At 41.4% G+C, this 18,221-nt stretch overlaps 1 protein-coding gene across 5 annotated transcripts in view; it reads left to right on the plus strand.

The window, feature by feature from the left end:
• The window catches only part of macf1a (microtubule actin crosslinking factor 1a), a 315,238-nt gene that overhangs the window by 69,469 nt on the left and 227,548 nt on the right, over positions 1-18,221 (plus strand). The window contains exon 1 of one of the 5 annotated variants that reach the window (XM_036145782.1): positions 5,835-5,912. The exons of the other annotated variants lie outside the window; for them this stretch is intronic. Within the exon in view, the coding sequence (XP_036001675.1) occupies positions 5,858-5,912 (55 nt within the window). The 5' untranslated portion in view covers positions 5,835-5,857. Of the gene's footprint in view, positions 1-5,834; positions 5,913-18,221 lie in introns of those variants that run through there. 5 annotated transcript variants of the gene reach the window in all.

Consider the following 18,221-nt stretch of genomic DNA (forward strand, 5'->3'; position numbering starts at 1 on the left):
TTTGTTGCTGCTTTGCTTCCAGTTTGTTGTGGTGTTAACCGCTAACACCCCGGGATCGCTGGGTTGCCGGGGCCCCTCTTTAATCCCCTCTGTAATGGCAACCAGCCACAGGAAAAGCGTGTTTTGGGTTTGTGTGCATGTCGTGTCCAGGCTTGCCTTTGATGAAGCGGGCTGCTATTGACAGGGTCATCAGGAGGGGGGGGGGGACGGCGTTCAAGATGGCTGAACAGTTTTCAGCTTTACTGGGTTGGAAATTTAAAAAAATGGAGAGAGACATTTGGGTTTAAAAGTCCCCAGCAGGGGGCATGAGCTCATGTTTTTACTCTGGGAATCTGCATTAAAGACGTTCTAGTTTTATATTAACTGGTTGGAAACAGTTTAACCTTGGATTTTAGGTTCTGTGAGGAAGCAGGTTGGCAGTGATCTGCTTTGTGGATCCGGTTCTCTGAGATCCTCTGAAGGCATTGTTTAGAGACCATAATGATCCGCTCAGTTTATAAAACAGATTTGATAACTTTTAACAGCTAAATCCAACAAATCGGTTACTTTCCTTGATCTCCACAACGTCACAACTCTTAGCGATCTGAGAGTTTCTCAGAAACTCGTGTTGTTTCTGAACAAGTTAACTGCATTTTTGTGCTGTTTCATAGGTACAGCTGCCACAAAAACAATGTTAGGGCTAGCATAAAATGTTGCTGCTAAAAATAATGAACCTAATAACATATTTTATTAAAAAATATACAAAGAAAATAACTTGCGTTTCTCTTGTCTGGAGGGTACTGAAGAGGTGTAGCGTCTTATTTCTAACGAAGGAAATAAAACAGGACTTATAGACACCTACAAGTTTAACTCCTCCCGGCCTGTAGGGGGCGCACTCGTCCTCTCCCGCTCTCATTCCAACATTGAGTTATGCTGTTTGCATTAGCAAACCTTTAACTTACCTGTCCAGAAGGAAAGCGGTAACCTCCTTTCATGTCGATGTTGGCATCGTAACCAGAAGTAAATATTTTTTATATTTTGAACTGAAAACATTTATTAATCTACCATATTTTTACTTTTATTGTACGTCGCTCTATACATTCTGTGGATGTTTTTTTTTTCTTTAATTATTTCGATGAAAAAGTTGTAGCTGTGACCTTTGAGAAATCTGTTTAGCTCTTAGATCAGCAATGGCGTCCCACCAACCCATGTTCGGTCTCCATGGTAACCAATCGCTAAATTGGCTAACGGGGCGGTGGCGCTTTGTTTTAATTACCTAAATTACTAGCCCACAACCACACCACAGCGTCAGGATATAGATTTAACAGCAGACTCGCTGCTTTTAGGACGCCAGGTTAAGACAATAAAGGAAAAAAGCACATTGATAAAATAGAAATCATATTAATCGATATCGATAATTATCAACAATTTCAAAACATGTATTTTAAGTGCAGCCCTGGTCATTTCATGCTAGGGCTGGGTATCATCTAGGATGAGCCGATTCGATACGATTCTCGATACACAGCTCACGATACGATACGATTCTCGATACATAGCTCAGCTTGATTTGATTCGAATATCAATATTTATTACTTTGAATTAATGCTTAGTGATTCAATCACCAAAATCAGCCAAATATTATGTTTATGTTCTATTTATTGATCACAGACATATTAACAGGAAAATAAAGTGCATTTGCTTCAATGCATTTAACGTGTCACAGAAACCAAAAATGTGCCCAAACATCTGATTTTAGGGTCAAAGGAGCTTCTAAAATCCTGTCGGCCGTTCCACAAATTCGTCTCACTCGCTCTCCTTCGCTGTGAACTGTAATGGTTGCGCTGTAATAACGCCCCCTAGGGTCTTCGGTTCTCCACAATCACTATCAAGCTATTTCTGGATAATGTTCACCTAAACTAGTGCACTTTCACATCTCCCACAGGTGCTGGGTCCCAGGTATTAAGTGTTCACTTATATACAGTAATCTTGTAATTTATTTATTTATTTATTTATTTATGTTCTTTCACTTTCTTTTTTCAAATATCACATTACACATGTCAGCTTACATAATAATATATATGATTTAGCAATGGCATCTAGGTGTTATTCGAGTGTATCTGTTGCTTTATGTCTGTTGGTTGTGCTGTTCTTTTTGTGTCTCTTTCCAGGTGATGGAGCAGACAAAGAAGGTTTTATCATTCTCTCCCTTTTATCTCCTCTTTCTTTCACCTCTACTCTGTTTTTTATTTTCTTTCACTTTTTGTTCTTCCTTTACTCTCCCATTGTCATGTCCATATAATTTGAAATTCTCCTTGCAGGAATCATAATAAAGCTATTTACAAGCATAAATCAAGTGGAGCACTATGGCGAAAGCCGATTGCTCCACTTGTAAAAGCAAAATCTGTCGAGCTCTATCTGGCATTGAGACATCAATTCCTATTGCCATATTGCTGGACAGGACACTGCAAAAAAAAAAAAAAAAAAAAAAAAAAAAAAAAAACGCCCCCTAGAGGTTGGGAGGTATATCGATATTGAAAGCCAGAATATCGATATTAAATTGTTTTTAAAAATATCGATATTAATCTTTATATCGATTTTTATGCACAGCCCTATTTCATGCTGTTGCTTAATGACCTGTTTTTAGATACAGACACAAACACTGAATTCAAACCAAACCCTTTGTTTAACCAAAACTGTAAGTATTTAAAAAAGAAAAAAGAACGTGCGCTCTGTGAACTCTTTGAAGGGGGCAGAGCTTGGTTCCTGGGTCTGCGTTGTGATTGGCTCAGAGGATGTAATGATGTAATATTAACCTACATGTCTAGAATGCTAAAGGAAGGAAAACTGTTATTCTATTGAACTTTTTATTGACCCTTTTTATTTTACCGATATACCTCCATCAATCGATATATATTGTTACTGAATCATCGTCCAGCTTTAAGCTAGGCTGCTTGATTGTTCAAATGGATGCAGAGACGTCGCTATGCTAATAGGTCAAAAGCAACGACACAGCAGGCTCTTTGCTGCAGGTGTAATTAATATTTTTAATTAATGTAATTAATCATGTTTTCCTGCTCTACGTCAGTTCTCAGCAGTGGTTAGCAGACGTAGCTCTGGCCTCCAAGCACACCGCATGCCGTGCCTCCTCTGTTACTCATTCAGCCTGGGGAAGCAGGCGCTCCTCTTCAACAAGGCCGCCTATTATCCTCCACTCATCATGGAAATTTATCCTAATCTCCATCCACTAAAAAAATAAAAATAAACCTCGGATTGTAGTCTATGAGGCGAGAGTTAGAAATTACATTTCCTTAGGGAAATCTTTGCGGACAGCCATGTTCAGTTTGGTGGTTCTCAAATGAATCATCAAAGAACAAATGTAAATTGCTGTTTGTTACCTGTAAGTTCTGGACATTGGCAGGAAGCACAAAATCATAATATTCCTGCTACCGGGACTTACAGCCGTATTTGTTTTGCTTCATTTCACCAGAAGTTGAGACATTAAAGATCTTTTAGCTTCATTTACCTCCAAGGATGCAGCACATGTTTTTATTCTAGAGGCACTTAACCCAAAGCCGCCTGCTGCCCTGCGTATCGGCAATTAATGTGTGTGCGATTGGGTGTCATGACTGGATATAAGTGCTATATAAGTTCAGTCCATTTGCATGTTTTTATTCTAGAGGGCCGATAAGCTTAAGAGCAGCTGGAAGAAGGTCGTTATCCAACCAGAATGGCTCTTTGTGAAGGCCTGTTACCACCTGCCCACACCAACACGCAGGCTTATAAAAATAGAAATAAATGTTGTTTTTTGTTTTGCTTTTTGCCCTTTCTGGGATTTTTGAAGTTGATAACGAACATAAGCTGCTAAAACTGTAAAAGTGTAAGGTAAACGTGTTTATGATTCACTTTAGTGCTTTGTGTCATATAATAAGCAGCAGCTTAGCAGATAGAAAATCTGTCTGTTTAGTTTAGGCCGCATAAAGTTTCCCTTTACAGCTTCTATCCCTCCTGATGATGCACCTCTGAAGTTCCTGCATGTGTTTCAGTCACATCACAGGACTAATAACAGAGAGTAAAATAAGAGCGCTGACTGGCTCCTGCTTTACATTTTCAGCATTTGCATCGCGAGGTTCTGTCCAAAGTTGGACAACGAGTCGAATGTTTGATCCAACTCAGAAAGCAGGAACAAGCTGCTTGCTTGGCTTCACGTGTGTCTTCAGTCCTACAAATACGGCTGATTAATTCAGAACAAACAGGGTATTTAAAGAGTTCCTGCTGTTATTGTCACACGTTGCATCTCAGGAACGTCTTTGTTTTAAGTTAGCGGGGCCGTTGAGATGATCCTTCCTGATATTTTATTGTAATGAAGACGTTACTCGGCATGATTCACTCGTTTCTGTCTTCCTGCCGCTTTCAGCCGTAAAGTTTGAGTCTGTCGCTGTCGCTTGGGTGAGAAGCGGGTAAATATTTGCCCTGTGTTGGTTAGCCTTTCATAGAGACTGAATAAAAGGGAAGACAGAGCTGATAAGAGACGGAGACGGAGGGAGCGTCTCTGTGTAAACGCCACAATGTGATCAATAAATAGACTCTGCTTGTTAATTACATGTAGATGCTAAAAGTGAAAGTGATTATGAAGTATGTCCATTAATTTCATGAATGGTTAATTATCGCTGCAAAGTAAAAGCAGTTTGTTGCTTTTTATTCTCTAAAGTAGGGCTGTCCAAACTTTTTTGCCACGGGGCCTATAATCTTAAATGGAAAGTAATCAGGGGCCACAAAATTAAAACCTTTTTTTTTATTTCACCTGCTCAACTTTAACCAAACACACAAAATAATTTAATGAAAGAAGCAAATGAGTCTGATTTCTGTAGAAAATGCATCTGTAAATCATTTTAGATTTGAAACATAAAAACGCAGTTTTGCCCGGCAAACAATGTCCTAAAACAATGTTGTTGTTTTTTTTTTGTTTTTTTTATCTTTTTAGCAACAAGAAGAGAATTAATTTGGGCTCACTCTTGCTTTATTTCACAAATAAATTTGTACATTTATGTTAGATAAATGGTTGCACCCAAGCCTGCCTTTTGGTAAAACGTTCGTGGTCTAAGTTACTATTAATTTAAGTTAAAAGCAAAATTATGGCTGCCCAATGTCTTTCAGAGGGCCACAATTGGCCCCCGGGCCTCATTTGGACCCGCCTGGCCCGGTTATAATGCCTCCATCACATGTTTCTCCATGTAAATATCAGTAAATCAGTAAATATCGGGCGGTAGAGTTGCGTCATTAGAGCAACAGGTTCACCTCACCTCAGCTGTGACGTAAAATTAGAAACTGTGAGAAAATTCGGTGGTTCCAAGCTTTCCGCTGTAAAAGCTGCTCCTGTAGAACAGAAACGATGTGAACCGGATGAATGAGAAATGTGTCAAACCCTCGTGGTCTGACGCGCCACGCTGCCTTTAGAGTAAAAGAAGAAGAAGAAGAAGAAGAAGAAGGCAGCAGCAGCACAGCTGAGCGGTGAGTAATAAAAAAAAAACACGCCCCGTTTCCTTCAAACATATGTTTGACTGCAGACGGCGTGACATCACCCGCCTCTGTGGTCAAAGTCCAGTTCCTCTATCCGGCTTAGAGCCGCTAACGCTCGACCACATTCACGGCCACCTTAAACCCCCCCGCCCCCCCGCCGCTCACAACCTCGCCACAGATCCACAGAAGAAGAAGAAAAGCAGCGAGCAGGAGATGAGGGATTATCTGCGGGGGTTAAGGACGGTTCCTCTCTGACCGTCTGGATCTGGAGACGCACTAAGACCCTCCTTCCTCCTCGCCGCTTCCTTTTTTTACTCCTGATCCCACGAGGAGAACGCTGGTATGGGTGTCTAAGGGAGGGATGAGCGCGGCGGCGGCTTACAGGCAGTACCTCCTGGACCTGGAGGAGAAGAGAGGTCGGTGTTCTTTCTGCTTCCTATCAGAGCTGCGATGAGAAACACGTCAACATAAACTGCTTTACAGCCTTTATTAGCGTCTGCCCCGGTGTCATAACGCTGTAATATGAGCAGCGTGTTATCTGTGGCTGGTTCAGGCGTGATATCAGCCGTGTGTCATGTTCCACGTGTGCCGGTGGTCACCAGCTCTGAGTGGGACAACCGCAGGACACAGGAGGCTGATTAGAAACCAGAACATTTTATTTAAAGATGTTAAAGTTCTCTTCCAGCCGACATCAGCGTTTTATTAAACAGGCTTAATTCAGCTCCGTGGCTCTTTGCTGAAAACGTGATTAATGATCACCCAAACGACCGGAAACGGAGACGCAGGACAAACACAGAATCTCAGTTTACGGTTTAGTCGGTTTCTCCCTCGTCACACCTGAGCGTCGCCGCTTCATCTCACGTGGTTTCTGGTTTTTATTTGTTTTTTTCTGCACCACAGTCCGGTGTAAACGGAGCAAAACTGTAAACGTACGACGTGGCGAAAGGAGCGAAGGCTAATCGGAGGCGGACATCTTCCACCTCTGACAGCCTTACATAGCTGGGAACTGAAAAAGGTGCAGCGGTGCAGCGAAAAGAGTAAAAAAGAGTCAAGCTTGAGTGATTTCTGCTGTAGTCCAAAGGTCTGCAGAGCAAAAAGGGAATTAAAAGTAAGTCAAATTTTCTTGAAATCTGTGTATTTTTCCTTGATTTGGGGAGCTAAATAAGACTATTTGCCAATGGAATAGGATTTTTTTCCCTTTAAAACAGGAACAATTCATCTCCGTCATCTTATTTCAAGTGCAGGATATCTAACTATCTTATTTTAGTGGTAAAAAATACTCATTCCATTGGCAGATAATCGTATTTAGCTCCTCAAATCAAGGAAAAATAAATTAATTTCAAGAAAATTTTTACCTACTTTTAGTTCCCTTTTTGCAGTGTGAGTCCCAAACTGAAATGTCTCTCCTGTTGCTATGACACCATTAAAAACAGATGAACTACAGTTGATTTAGCCTCGACCTCCTATAAAGTAGAGATTATGTAGAACTGAATGCCTTCTCACAGTGTAAGGATGCAGAATAAATATCATTTCCAACATGCAGCACGGTGCTTCTCCTCTTTAACCCGCTTCATGGCAGACATCTGAGCAGGGAGGGCCGGTCTGTTAACGGAGGCCGTGCTCCATTTCTGTATCGGTTCATGTTGTTTTTTTGGGGTTTTTTTTTTTTTTTTGGTAAAATGTTTAGTGAAGTGGAACATTAGCTGACAGGAAGGCAGCCTGTCAGCCAGCAGCGTTTTCCCTGCTCGTCCAAATCAAACGTATCGGCTGTAAATGAGGGCAGATTATTTTTAGACGCCACCAGGAGTTGCAGACAGAAGCGTGTGAATCGAGTCCTCTTTGGCTTCCCTGCTGCTGGAAACTGACAGGAACCTAAAACTAATTCAAAACTACTGAGGAAAAACAAACAGGGAGGCTTTTGGGCTCCATTCTGCCCTCAGTTCACGCTGCTGTTGCATTGCTTTGGTGTGGAGTGCCTTATAGGATCTTCATCTTATTTTCTTTAGTGGCACTTCATTAAAAGCCATAAAAACGTGGCATCCAAACTGGCTCAGAGTTTCTCTATTTAGCTGTTTCTCTCCTACATGAAGCCACTAATGGAGCTATTGCTGCCCTTTTCTCTACCATAGAAAGTACTCCTGGGTCAGTGTGAGCTTCTGTGCTTTCTGTGTCTCTGCTCTGTCTTCTCTAAGCCCCAGTGGGTGGGGGCAGATGAGCGTTCACACTGAGTCTGGTTCTGGTTCTGCTGGAGGTTCTCCTCCCTGTTAAAGGGGAGTTTTCCTCTCCACTGTCGCTTCATGCATGCTCAGTATGAGGGATTGCTGCAAAGCCATCAACAATGCAGACGACTGTCCACTGTGGCTCTACGCTCTTTCAGGAGGAGTGAATGCTGCTTGGAGAGACTTGATGCAACCTGCTGGGTTTCCTTAGAGAGGAAACCTTCTCACCAACCTGGAGGATTTGGTTTAATTGAGATTTATTTGTTTTAATTGGTGCAGCGCAGTTAAACTGAATTGAAGTGAATTGATTTTATGCAGCCTGTCCTCCATTGTGACTCAAGCATTCTTCATCTGATCACATCCACCAGGCCGGTTTGTTTGGTGTGAATACACGTAGAAAGACATCCTTACTCCCCGTCTGTAGCTGTAAATAAGCACATGCTGTCATTTCCTGAGTTAGTCAGCAATTCCTCTTTCCAACCGAGTTATATATCCACAGAGGAACCGCTATCTTTGGAGTCTGCCGTCTTCCTCTGTACCTCCACGTCTCTCCTAGCTCCTCGCCACGCTCCCCGTTGGCGCTAGCCTCTCCGTTAGCCGCACATGTTGCTAATCGTCTGTGCCGTGGCGCCGACATGCTTCCTGTTTTCCGTCATTTGTCGCGGCGCGTGTGATCGGCGAGTGCTGTGGGGCAGAAAGCCGCCGTGTCAGTGCAGCAGGCGTCTGCTCCCGACTGGCTTCAGCTGCTGTTCTCAGGACGCCGGGTGTCGCTGACAGGAGTCGAGTTTAGTTTCCTGAAACTTTGGATTTCTCATTAAAAGCCCAAAACTTTTATGTCGCATAAATGCCAGAAACTGTTTTTTTCCCCCTGTTTCTAGAACACCTGTTTCTCAAGGACCGCTTCATTATGCCGGCCTCTTCCTGCTCTATTATCTGCTCCAAGTCACCTTCTCTTCAGATGCAAATGAGGATGAAATAAAGAAGCGTTGCCGTTAAATCCTCCTTTCATGCCCAAATTAAGAAAAAAAAAAAATCCCCCCTAAAGTTGTCTGCAGCGAACCTCCACTTGTCTTTCATTTAAAGGCTTTAACAGCCGAGGCCACACCTGCTGCTGCTTGTGGTTTGGTGATATTAAGTGTCATGGGAGCCCCCCCCCCCCCCCCCCCCCCCCCCCCACCGCCCACAGCAGCTGCCGGGTCCCAGGTCTCACAGCGACGCATGTCAGGCTCAGTTAGAATCACCTACAGTCTCCTTTAACCCTGAAACGACACGAGGTTAAACTCCTTAGCCGCTCTCAGACCCATAGGTGGGACTGAGGTCTACAAATCGTTCGCTTATTTTAAATTATTTGGTTTCTGGTCGTAAAGGAACCCGTCAGAACCTGTGATGTGCCGTGTTTTAACCCACCGGGTTACACGCCGGCCCACTCTGACCCGACCTGCTTCTGCTCAGGTTTGCTCTGAGTGGACTTTAGTGTTTCTGTGTCGGATCTTATCGGTGCCAGCGCTCCCAGATCCAACAGCAGCGTTACGTTTGCAGCTTCATGAACCCAGGAGCAAAGGTTGGATGGCTGGCCTTTTTTTTTTTTAAATAACGGGTTAAAACGTCCAGAATCGTTTACTGATGCGGCTTAAAACACGTAATTTCATTCTTCTTGCGGCCATTTGGTCAGAGATTAAGTGAGCTTGAAGTTAAGATAAGATAAGATTGTCTTTATTGATCTCACAATGGAGAAATTCACTCGTCACATCGGCTCATACAAGAAGGTTCAGAGTAGGGAAGGTGCATTCAGTTATATACAGTGAATCTTCATATATACAATGGATCAAAAAAGAATACCAAAAAATACAAAAAGAAATAGGAATGGACTTATTTACATTCATAGTGGTCTATATATAAACTAGGGCTGGGCAACGATTAAAATATTTAATCGTGATTAATCGCATTGTATTTACAAACTCCAAGAATGAATTCAAAAGTAGTGTAAAGAGCACTTTTATTTTAATGTTCTGCTGCCATATGAACAAAAGTGTTGTAACATTTGTAGCACTTATTTTATACTGGATATTTTCAACCCATCTATTGAATTTAGTGCACTAGTTGATCTTTTCTTCATAAGAGAACAGAAAGCACTGCAGCCAAAATATGGCCTTTTTTGACCTGCTGTATATTAGCCAGTCCCTAAGCTTGATGTATCATGAAACTGTTGACCTTTTGGGTTTTGTGGTTTTTATTTTATTATTACAATTAAATAATAATAATAATAATAATAATGTTATGTTCAGTGTTTTTTCGCTAATCCACCTCTTATATATTTCAATCCTTATGTAATTTTGTCTGTGTTGTGTGCACCTGCCTGTTGCTTTAATCCTATAAATTTCCCCGTCGTGGGATAAAAAAAGGATTAGCTATTGTTATCTTATCTTAAATAACACTTTTTAATATATGTACTGGGTTCTTTCAAGGTCTTAATTACATGTTATGTGTGGGCTCCAGTAACATCCATCCATCCATCCACTGATCTACCTGGATGTTCCCTGGAGGACTGAAACGCCTCAGTCAGAGACATCTGTCTGTGGGTCTGTCGGGGCAGTGAGAGAAGTTTCGTCTCCTTTCTCCGTTTCTGGGGCTCGACGTTTTCATGTTTTTTCACGTGCTTAGATAAATTTGTTGTGTTTCCACTGAAATTAACCGGCTTTTTACAAAACATACAGCTTGATTTCATTTACGGTATTAAAATAAAGCCGAACGGTGCTACTTCCCCTGTTCGTGTTTTTCCGCTGCTGCGGTCTCTCTCAGCTGTTTGTGTATTAAGTTTGTGTGAGAGCTGAGTGGGCGGGCCAGGCTGAGCCTGCGTGCTGATTGGCTGGCGCCGCTGAGCCATGTACGAGAGGGGAGGGGGAGCGGGAGAGACTGACACTGACTGAAAGCATGTGAGCAACATGCGTTAATGCGCGATAAAATAAATATCGCCGTTAATAGTCTAATGAATTAACGCGTTAACTTGCCCAGCCCTAATATAAACGTATATATATATATATATACTTATATACATACATATATACATACATAAGTTAAGTTAAAACTTGTCTTTGAATAATTACCTCGATCACTGCAAAAAGGGACTAAATGCAAGTCAAATTTTCTTGAATTAAGTCTATTTGTCCTTAATTTGTGCAGGTAAATAAGATTATTTGCCAATGGAATGAGCATTTTGACCACTTGCACTTGAAATAAGACAATAGAGATAAATTGTTCTTATCTTAAGTGCAAACATCTGTTTCCATTGGCAGATTAGCTTATTTACGTGCTCAAATTAAGGACAAATACACTCATTTCAAGAAGATTTTTCTTATTTTTAGTCACTTCCCTCGCTGTTTTTAGCCACTTCGAATAAAACCGTCAGACAAGCTCATCCTTTATACCAGCGGTCTCCAAAATGAATACAACAAAATAAACTAATATAGCCATAATTTCTAACTATAATAATAATAAAGGTGAATGCACTGTGTCCTCACACAAGACACACAAACACTGAATTCAGACTCAACCTTTATTCAACACTGTAAAAAGAGAACTAAAAATAAGTAACATTTTCTTCACATGAATTTATTTGTGCTTGATTTGAGCAGGTAAATAAGATAATCTGCCAATGGAACGAGTATTTTTTACACCTAAAATAAGATAATTAGATATACTGGACCTGAAATAAGAATGACGGAAATTAGTTGTTCCTATTTTAAGGGCAAAAATCTTATTCCATTGGCAGATAATCTTATTTAAAGAAAAACGTTCTTATTTTTAGTTCTACTTTTGCAGTTAAACAACTTTTTACCTAAACTGCAAATAAAAAAACATAAAAAAGAACAGCATGCTCTCTGAACTCTTTGAAGGGGGCGGGGCTTAGTTTCTTGGTCTGCGTTGTGATTGGTTGGCAGTATATAACGACTGTAATATCGATCTACATGATTAGAATGGAAAAAGAAGCAAAACTGTTATTCTGTTGAACTTTTTATTGACCCTTTTCTCTATCATCTATATACGTCTATAGATCGATAAATATTATTATTAATCATGGTCCAGCCCTAGTTTTCAGTCCTGCTGTGGCGATCTCAGGGTGTTCAGCTGTAGCTTTAATGCCAGAACGTCGTCAGCATCAGCGCCGCTGAATGTTCTGCAGAACGGGCTCGGAGCTTCAATACCTTCAATATCCTGTGTAATGTCAGGTTGTTCTGCTTTTTTTTGTCTCCAAAGATTAAAAATGATTGCAAAAATGTATAAATAATAATAATAAATGAGTTGATCGTGTTAGTATACCTCCCAGACTCTTAGTATACATAAAATATTTAATGTGGCATGAAAGCCTCACTAAATGCTGCATTGTATTTTACAGTCAAGACTTTTTCTCACTGCTTTATTCTTGTTTTTAATGTTTTTTTCTTCCCACTAATCTACTTTCCCTTCATTCATGCCACATAATCATGCCACATAATTTAAGTAAATTCTTGTTTAAAAGTGCTCTATAAATAAATATGCCTGTTGTCGTGGAGTCAGTAGAGCTTCTATGAAGGAGATCTTTGTTCCAGCTGCCAGGCACCACCATGTGTGGCTCGGTTTATAATAATCCAGTCATATGAACGGCTTTTGACTTCAGCCTAGACCCCGACATTAACGCTATTGTTGTTTCAGGTGTTCTGCTCAGGAAGGTGTTTTAAACAGGATTACCACATGAATGTGTGGATTATAAAAACTCGAGTTATTTATGTTTCTGGCCTGAAGCAGAAATGGTTTTAAAAAGAGACGTTTGGATGGTGATGCGTTTTTAGACCGAACAGAGAAAGTTCTGACTTCAGGTCAGCGCTAAGAGGGAACGTTGTTTGGCTCTGACTCCTGCATTCTCACCTAAAACGCATCAGAGATGATTGTGTTTCAGAATAAGTGGAATAAATCAAACTCTAATCAGGTTTTTTTGCTGCCGCTGCTTTTTCTCCTTTAACCCGCAATGAATCATGGGAAACACCGGACTGGGCGATATGGCTTTAAAATAAAATCTCTGTTTTTATTATACCAAATCCAATTAATCTTTTTTTTCTTCCCTCCTTTTTGTTTCACAAAACAAATTAAAGAAATCCTTCTAAAACAAGATGGCGGCCCTGCCTTTTGTAAATGATGGCCACCATTATAACAAAATGTTTGCTGAGAACAGGCCTCACCTCACTTGTAACTTCAAACTAACCTAAAGAAAATAAGTAAAGGAGTAAATTAAAATGCCTTTTTACAATGTTTTGACAATATATTTTTCTAAATATATATTCATGATCGCTGCTATTCTCCTCATGAAAGCCCAATGAGCCCGTTGGCAAAATAAAAAAGTGATTTTTCACAAATAGAGCTTAAGAAATTGTAAATTAGAGTTAATTGATTAAATTAATTCATCGCCCAGCTCTACACTGCAAAAAGGGAATTTAAGGTAAGATTTTCTTGAAATTAGTGTTTTTGTCCTTGATTTGAGCACGTAAATAAGATTATCTGCCAATGGAACGAGTATTTTAACCCCTAACATAAGATGATTAGATAAATACTGCACTTGAAATAAGATGGTGGAGATGAGTTAATCCTATTTTAAGTGCAAAAATCTTATTCCATTGGCAGATAAACTTATTTACAGGCTCAAATCAAGGACAAATACACTAATTTCAAGAAAATTTTACTTACTTTAAGCTCCCTTTTTGCAGTGGTACACCTTTAACCCGGGAAACAGGAGGAGGCACTTAAAGACGCCTTCGTCGCCTCGCTGTGACGTATTCGGCCTTTAAAGGACGCAGCAGAGCCTCAGTTTGCAAAGTGTCACATTATTCAATTCAATTCAATTTTATTTATATAGCGCCAAATCATGAAACATGTCATCTCAAGGCACTTTACAAAGTCAAGTTCAATCATATTATACAGATTGGGTCAGATTATACAGATTGGTCAAAAATTTCCTATATAAGGAAACCAGTTGATTGCATCAAAGTCCCGACAAGCAGCATTCACTCCTGGGGAACCGTAGAGCCACAGGAAGAGTCATCTGCATTGTACATGGCTTTGCAGCAATCCCTCATACTGAGCAAGCATGAAGCGACAGTGGGAAGAAAAACCACCCATTAACGGGAAAAAAAACCTCCGGCAGAACCGGGCTCAGTATGAACGGTCATTATGCCCCCGCATCATTTATACACCATGGCTCTTTAGAGTAAAATAAGGTCCTTGGTTCAGATCCCAGCCTGGGGGCCTTTTCCCATGACGCTCCCAGGATGAGCAGTTATAGACGATGGATGGAGGGATGTGACGGCAGTGAGAAAACTGGACATTTCTGCAGCGCTGAAGAAAAGAAGAGGCCAGAAACTCGTCAGGGAGGCCGCCGGCATCACTGGGGGAGCTGCAGGAGTTTCTAACAAATACTCTCACAGAGTTGGGCTGCAGGAAACATTCAGACCTGGTTCAAATCTCCCCCAAACATCATCAGAAACATTTCTAGTGGTTCTGATGTGTGAGTGTGATTATTGCCAGACAGCAGAACCGTTACCCGGCAGCGTGAGTTTGGGTCTGCTGCTTTTCTACCAGCGCACCTCCAGCCTCAGCCTGGCTGCTGCTCAAAGTGATGCATTTAGCAGCAGATGATGCACAAATGAGTTTCTGAGAAAATATCGGTGGGTTCTCCCGGTTCCCCGTCTCTGGTCCTTTGGTTCTCTGTAATCTGCGCATCTGCAGCCAAATTAAATCCAGAAACGATGAAAACGTGGTTGGAAACTCCGATCATATTCAGTTTGAAGTCAGTTTCTTTATGCATGACATTAAAGCTTTAAAAGTAATAATAATAATAAAAAAAGGTTTAAAATGCAGAACATGAGAGAAAAATCAAGGAAAATGTGAAGAGATTAAAAATCTGCTGCAGGACCAGTTCCTTTAAAGCACGTGTGTCAAACTCAAGGCCCGTGGGCCGAATCCGGCCCATCAAGGCAAATTATCCGGCCCTCAAGAGCCAAAAAAGGCATTTCATGTCATAAAGTAAAGGCATATATACTATTAAATTGTATAAAGTGGCTAAAACTGTTTCTCCTGTAGCGAATGTTATTTTTTTAACAGTGTAGTAACAGCATCCTGCAGAATGAGTTTAAACTCACCACAATATCAGCTTTTCTGCAGATAAACTGTTCAAATGGGCCTAATGATGCTACTTTTATCTTGCTGTGCATTTTTTTTTATATTTCTATGTGAACTGAAATTAAATTATGAAATCAAAAGTATCATCTATGCACGAGCAACCGGGCCTTTTAATGATTTCATGATGCCAATGAGTTCGACACCCTGCTTTAAAGCAAGAAGGACACAAATGAGGCTTGAATCCAGACTTTTGCACAGATTTTAATCCTGGTTCTGATTAGTGAACTGGACTGAACGCTAGACGGTCCATTTTCTGGCCTTTTCTGCGGTTCTGCTGCACCAGAACGTTTTCACCTGCAGCTGTGTGAGGATTTAAAAAGCGGCGTTTGGCCGTGAGCTTTGTCGATCCAGACCCGCTTGTTTCTGACAGACAGAACTGCGGCGGGGGGGCTGGACCTGCGCGCACAGACGGGGGAACCTCACAGGCCTGCTGCAGCTTCAGACGTGTGAAGTTCAAAGCCCGTTGATCAGGTTACGTAACCGTCTGGAGGCCGTTTGTCTCCAGGTTAACGTGAGACCAGCTTAGAACCAGCAGGGAAGGAGTTACTGACGGGGTTTAACCTCCGAGGTCGGCAGGCAGCTTCAGTGTCAGGGCAGCATTTCTCTCTTTCATCATCTCAGCAGGAACATGCAGGATTCAGCTTAGGGCTGAACAATTAATCGCATATTTCAATACAATCGTGATTTAAAATAACGTCATTTCCAAATCGCAGAGTCTGCAATTTTTGGCTATGTAACAATTAGGGAATTAGACACGTCCATTAGGTGTCAGTAAAATGTTTAAAGTGGGTTTGCCTCCACATGGAAGGGAAGACAGTTGCAGCAGTGAGATAATCTAATTTTATTACTTGTTTTAAAGTTTATATAATCATACATAGCATTAAGTACAGGTCAATCAGTTTAATACATAGACTTGCTTGTTGGTTGGATTTTGCACTTTATGTTCAACAAGGATTGATGTCCAATTAAACTAAAAGCTGTTCTCTTGAATAATATTCTGATCAACAGAAACATTAAAAGTTCATATAAAAAATAGTCCTTGTTTACAAACATCTTTATTTAGAGGCCATTTTTGTTGCTTGTGGTTAATGCAGAGAAAAGTCAAAATTGCAATTTTGGTTGAAATATATTGTAGGCAGAACGCAATCATTTCTGCTCTGAGTTTAGATGCTGCGGGTCTTTTAGCACCTGATCCACATGGTGAGGAAACAAATTGATTGTTTGTATATATTTTGAAACACATGATAAATAAAAAAAAATAAATAAATGATTTTAAAAAAAAATAAATAAATGATGCTGTTTGCTTTGAACAGAAGGTTCTGCTGTTCAGCACCAGCCTGACGTCGCTGCTCAGTAATTATCGGGTTAAAATGCGGATTAGAAATGCGATAATTGAATCTGGCTGCCGGGCGTCTTCCACGTGTTCCAGCCGGTTCCTCTGATCGTCGCCTTGGTTTTTACCCGCCGGGCTCACGGAGGCTTCAGACTCAGCTCGCCGTTTCTCTTTCACCCACAGATGTGTCTGCGGTGATAAGCGCCGCTCTGGGCTTATCGGCGCCGGCCCGGCCGGGCGTGGCCTCACCGGCTGCTGGGACGGCCGTTGGCGGCCCTCTGAGCCCCCGATGGGTCCGCCGGGCCTCCGGCGCCTCCTGTCGGCCGCTCATCTGGGTGGAGGTCTGCTGCGTGAGAAGCTGGACGTGTTTTATTTTTTATTCTGGGAAACATTTGTTCTCGCTCTGAGGGCTCTATGATCACACGGAACTGCGTGAGGAGAAGCTCGCCCGCTGACGCTGATTGCTGCGCGTGGGCGAGGATGAAGAGGATGAAGAGGATGAAGAGACCACACTGCAAAAACGGATCTAAAATATTAGTTTGTTTTTGTCCTTGATCTGAGCAGGTAAATAATATTATTTGCCAATGAAATGCATATTTTGACCCCTAAAATAAGATAATTACACATCCTGCACTTGAAATAAGATGATGGAGATGAGTTGTTCCTATTTTAAGTGCAAAAATCTCATTCCATTGGCAGATCATCTTATTTAGCTGCTCAAATCAAGGACAGATACGCTCATTTTAAGAAAATATTACTTATTTTTAGTTCCGTTTTTGCAGTGCATGAGGCGTTCCGGAGAACCCGGCCTTTTAGGTTTCACCATGAATCCATGAATCCGTTCCCAAACCTCGGCCTTTTTTACCGGCTGTTGAAATCAGCAGCGGGTCGGGTCTTCTCCGACTTCCTCTCTTCAGATCGACTCGTTTCTTGGAGGTTTGCAGACGTTAGTTTCTCCGGGTCGGTCCGGTTTAAACCCGACTGATTCGGGTCTTTGCGGCGTCTGTTTCAGCCGTTCTGCTGTGGGTCTTCTGCCGGGCTTTGGGTCATCGTTCTGCTGGTGGCCCGGTTTGGGCCGGGCTCTAGCTCTCAGACAGACGGACACTAAAATACTTCCTTGTCGATTCGAGACCTTACCCAGGTGCTGAGGCTGCAAAACGGGCCCAGATCATGATGCTGGTTCTGGTTCTGTTCAGACATGGTTCTGTGGGTCTGGATCGGACATCTCCAGGCTTTCTTCGTTCAAATGAAACTTAGGTCCTCTGGGTCCCTCTGCCAGGTTCTGTTAAGAGAGAAGAGGTGTTCCTACTGTCCCGTAATGACCTTTAACCTTTGACCTGAGGCCTGTAGCGTCTGAGATGCTTTGCTCACATGGATCTGCTGGGAACATGGCAGCTGTCTTTACTAGTTTGCATTTGTGAATAAAACTTCAGTAGAATCACTCTATATTTATATTCATCTTTTTTTTTACTTTTTATTTAACCGTTATAATAATTTTACATAACATTTCCTGACAGGAGTTGAAGTAACAGGCAGAGAAGACGATATCTATAACCTGTGGCTAAGTAGGGTTTTCCATATAGGCAACATTTCATCCCATCATCCTCTCCTTCACCAGTTACTGTGAAATATGAGTCCATCTTTGTACAAAAGTGTCCATAGTTCGCTGCAGGCTTCATTCGCTCCATCTTTGTAAACATGTTTCAGTCTCTGGACCCATCAACTACATCTCTCCAGTTCACAATAATGATTTTCTTCAGTAAGAGAACCCTCAGTATATATATCTCTGATCTGCATTATATCGGTCTTTAGGTATGGCTCCCAACAAAAAACATGTTTACTTTCAATATAACATTTATTTTCTTTTTAATTTTGTCCCAAATTCCTTGTATTACTGGATAATCCCAAAAAAAGTGTGTGGTGTCTTCAACATTTCCACAATTTCACCATCATAATGCTAGATTGGG

The sequence above is a fragment of the Fundulus heteroclitus genome, chromosome 13 (assembly GCF_011125445.2).
Source record: "Fundulus heteroclitus isolate FHET01 chromosome 13, MU-UCD_Fhet_4.1, whole genome shotgun sequence".
NCBI classification, from domain to species: domain Eukaryota; kingdom Metazoa; phylum Chordata; class Actinopteri; order Cyprinodontiformes; family Fundulidae; genus Fundulus; species Fundulus heteroclitus.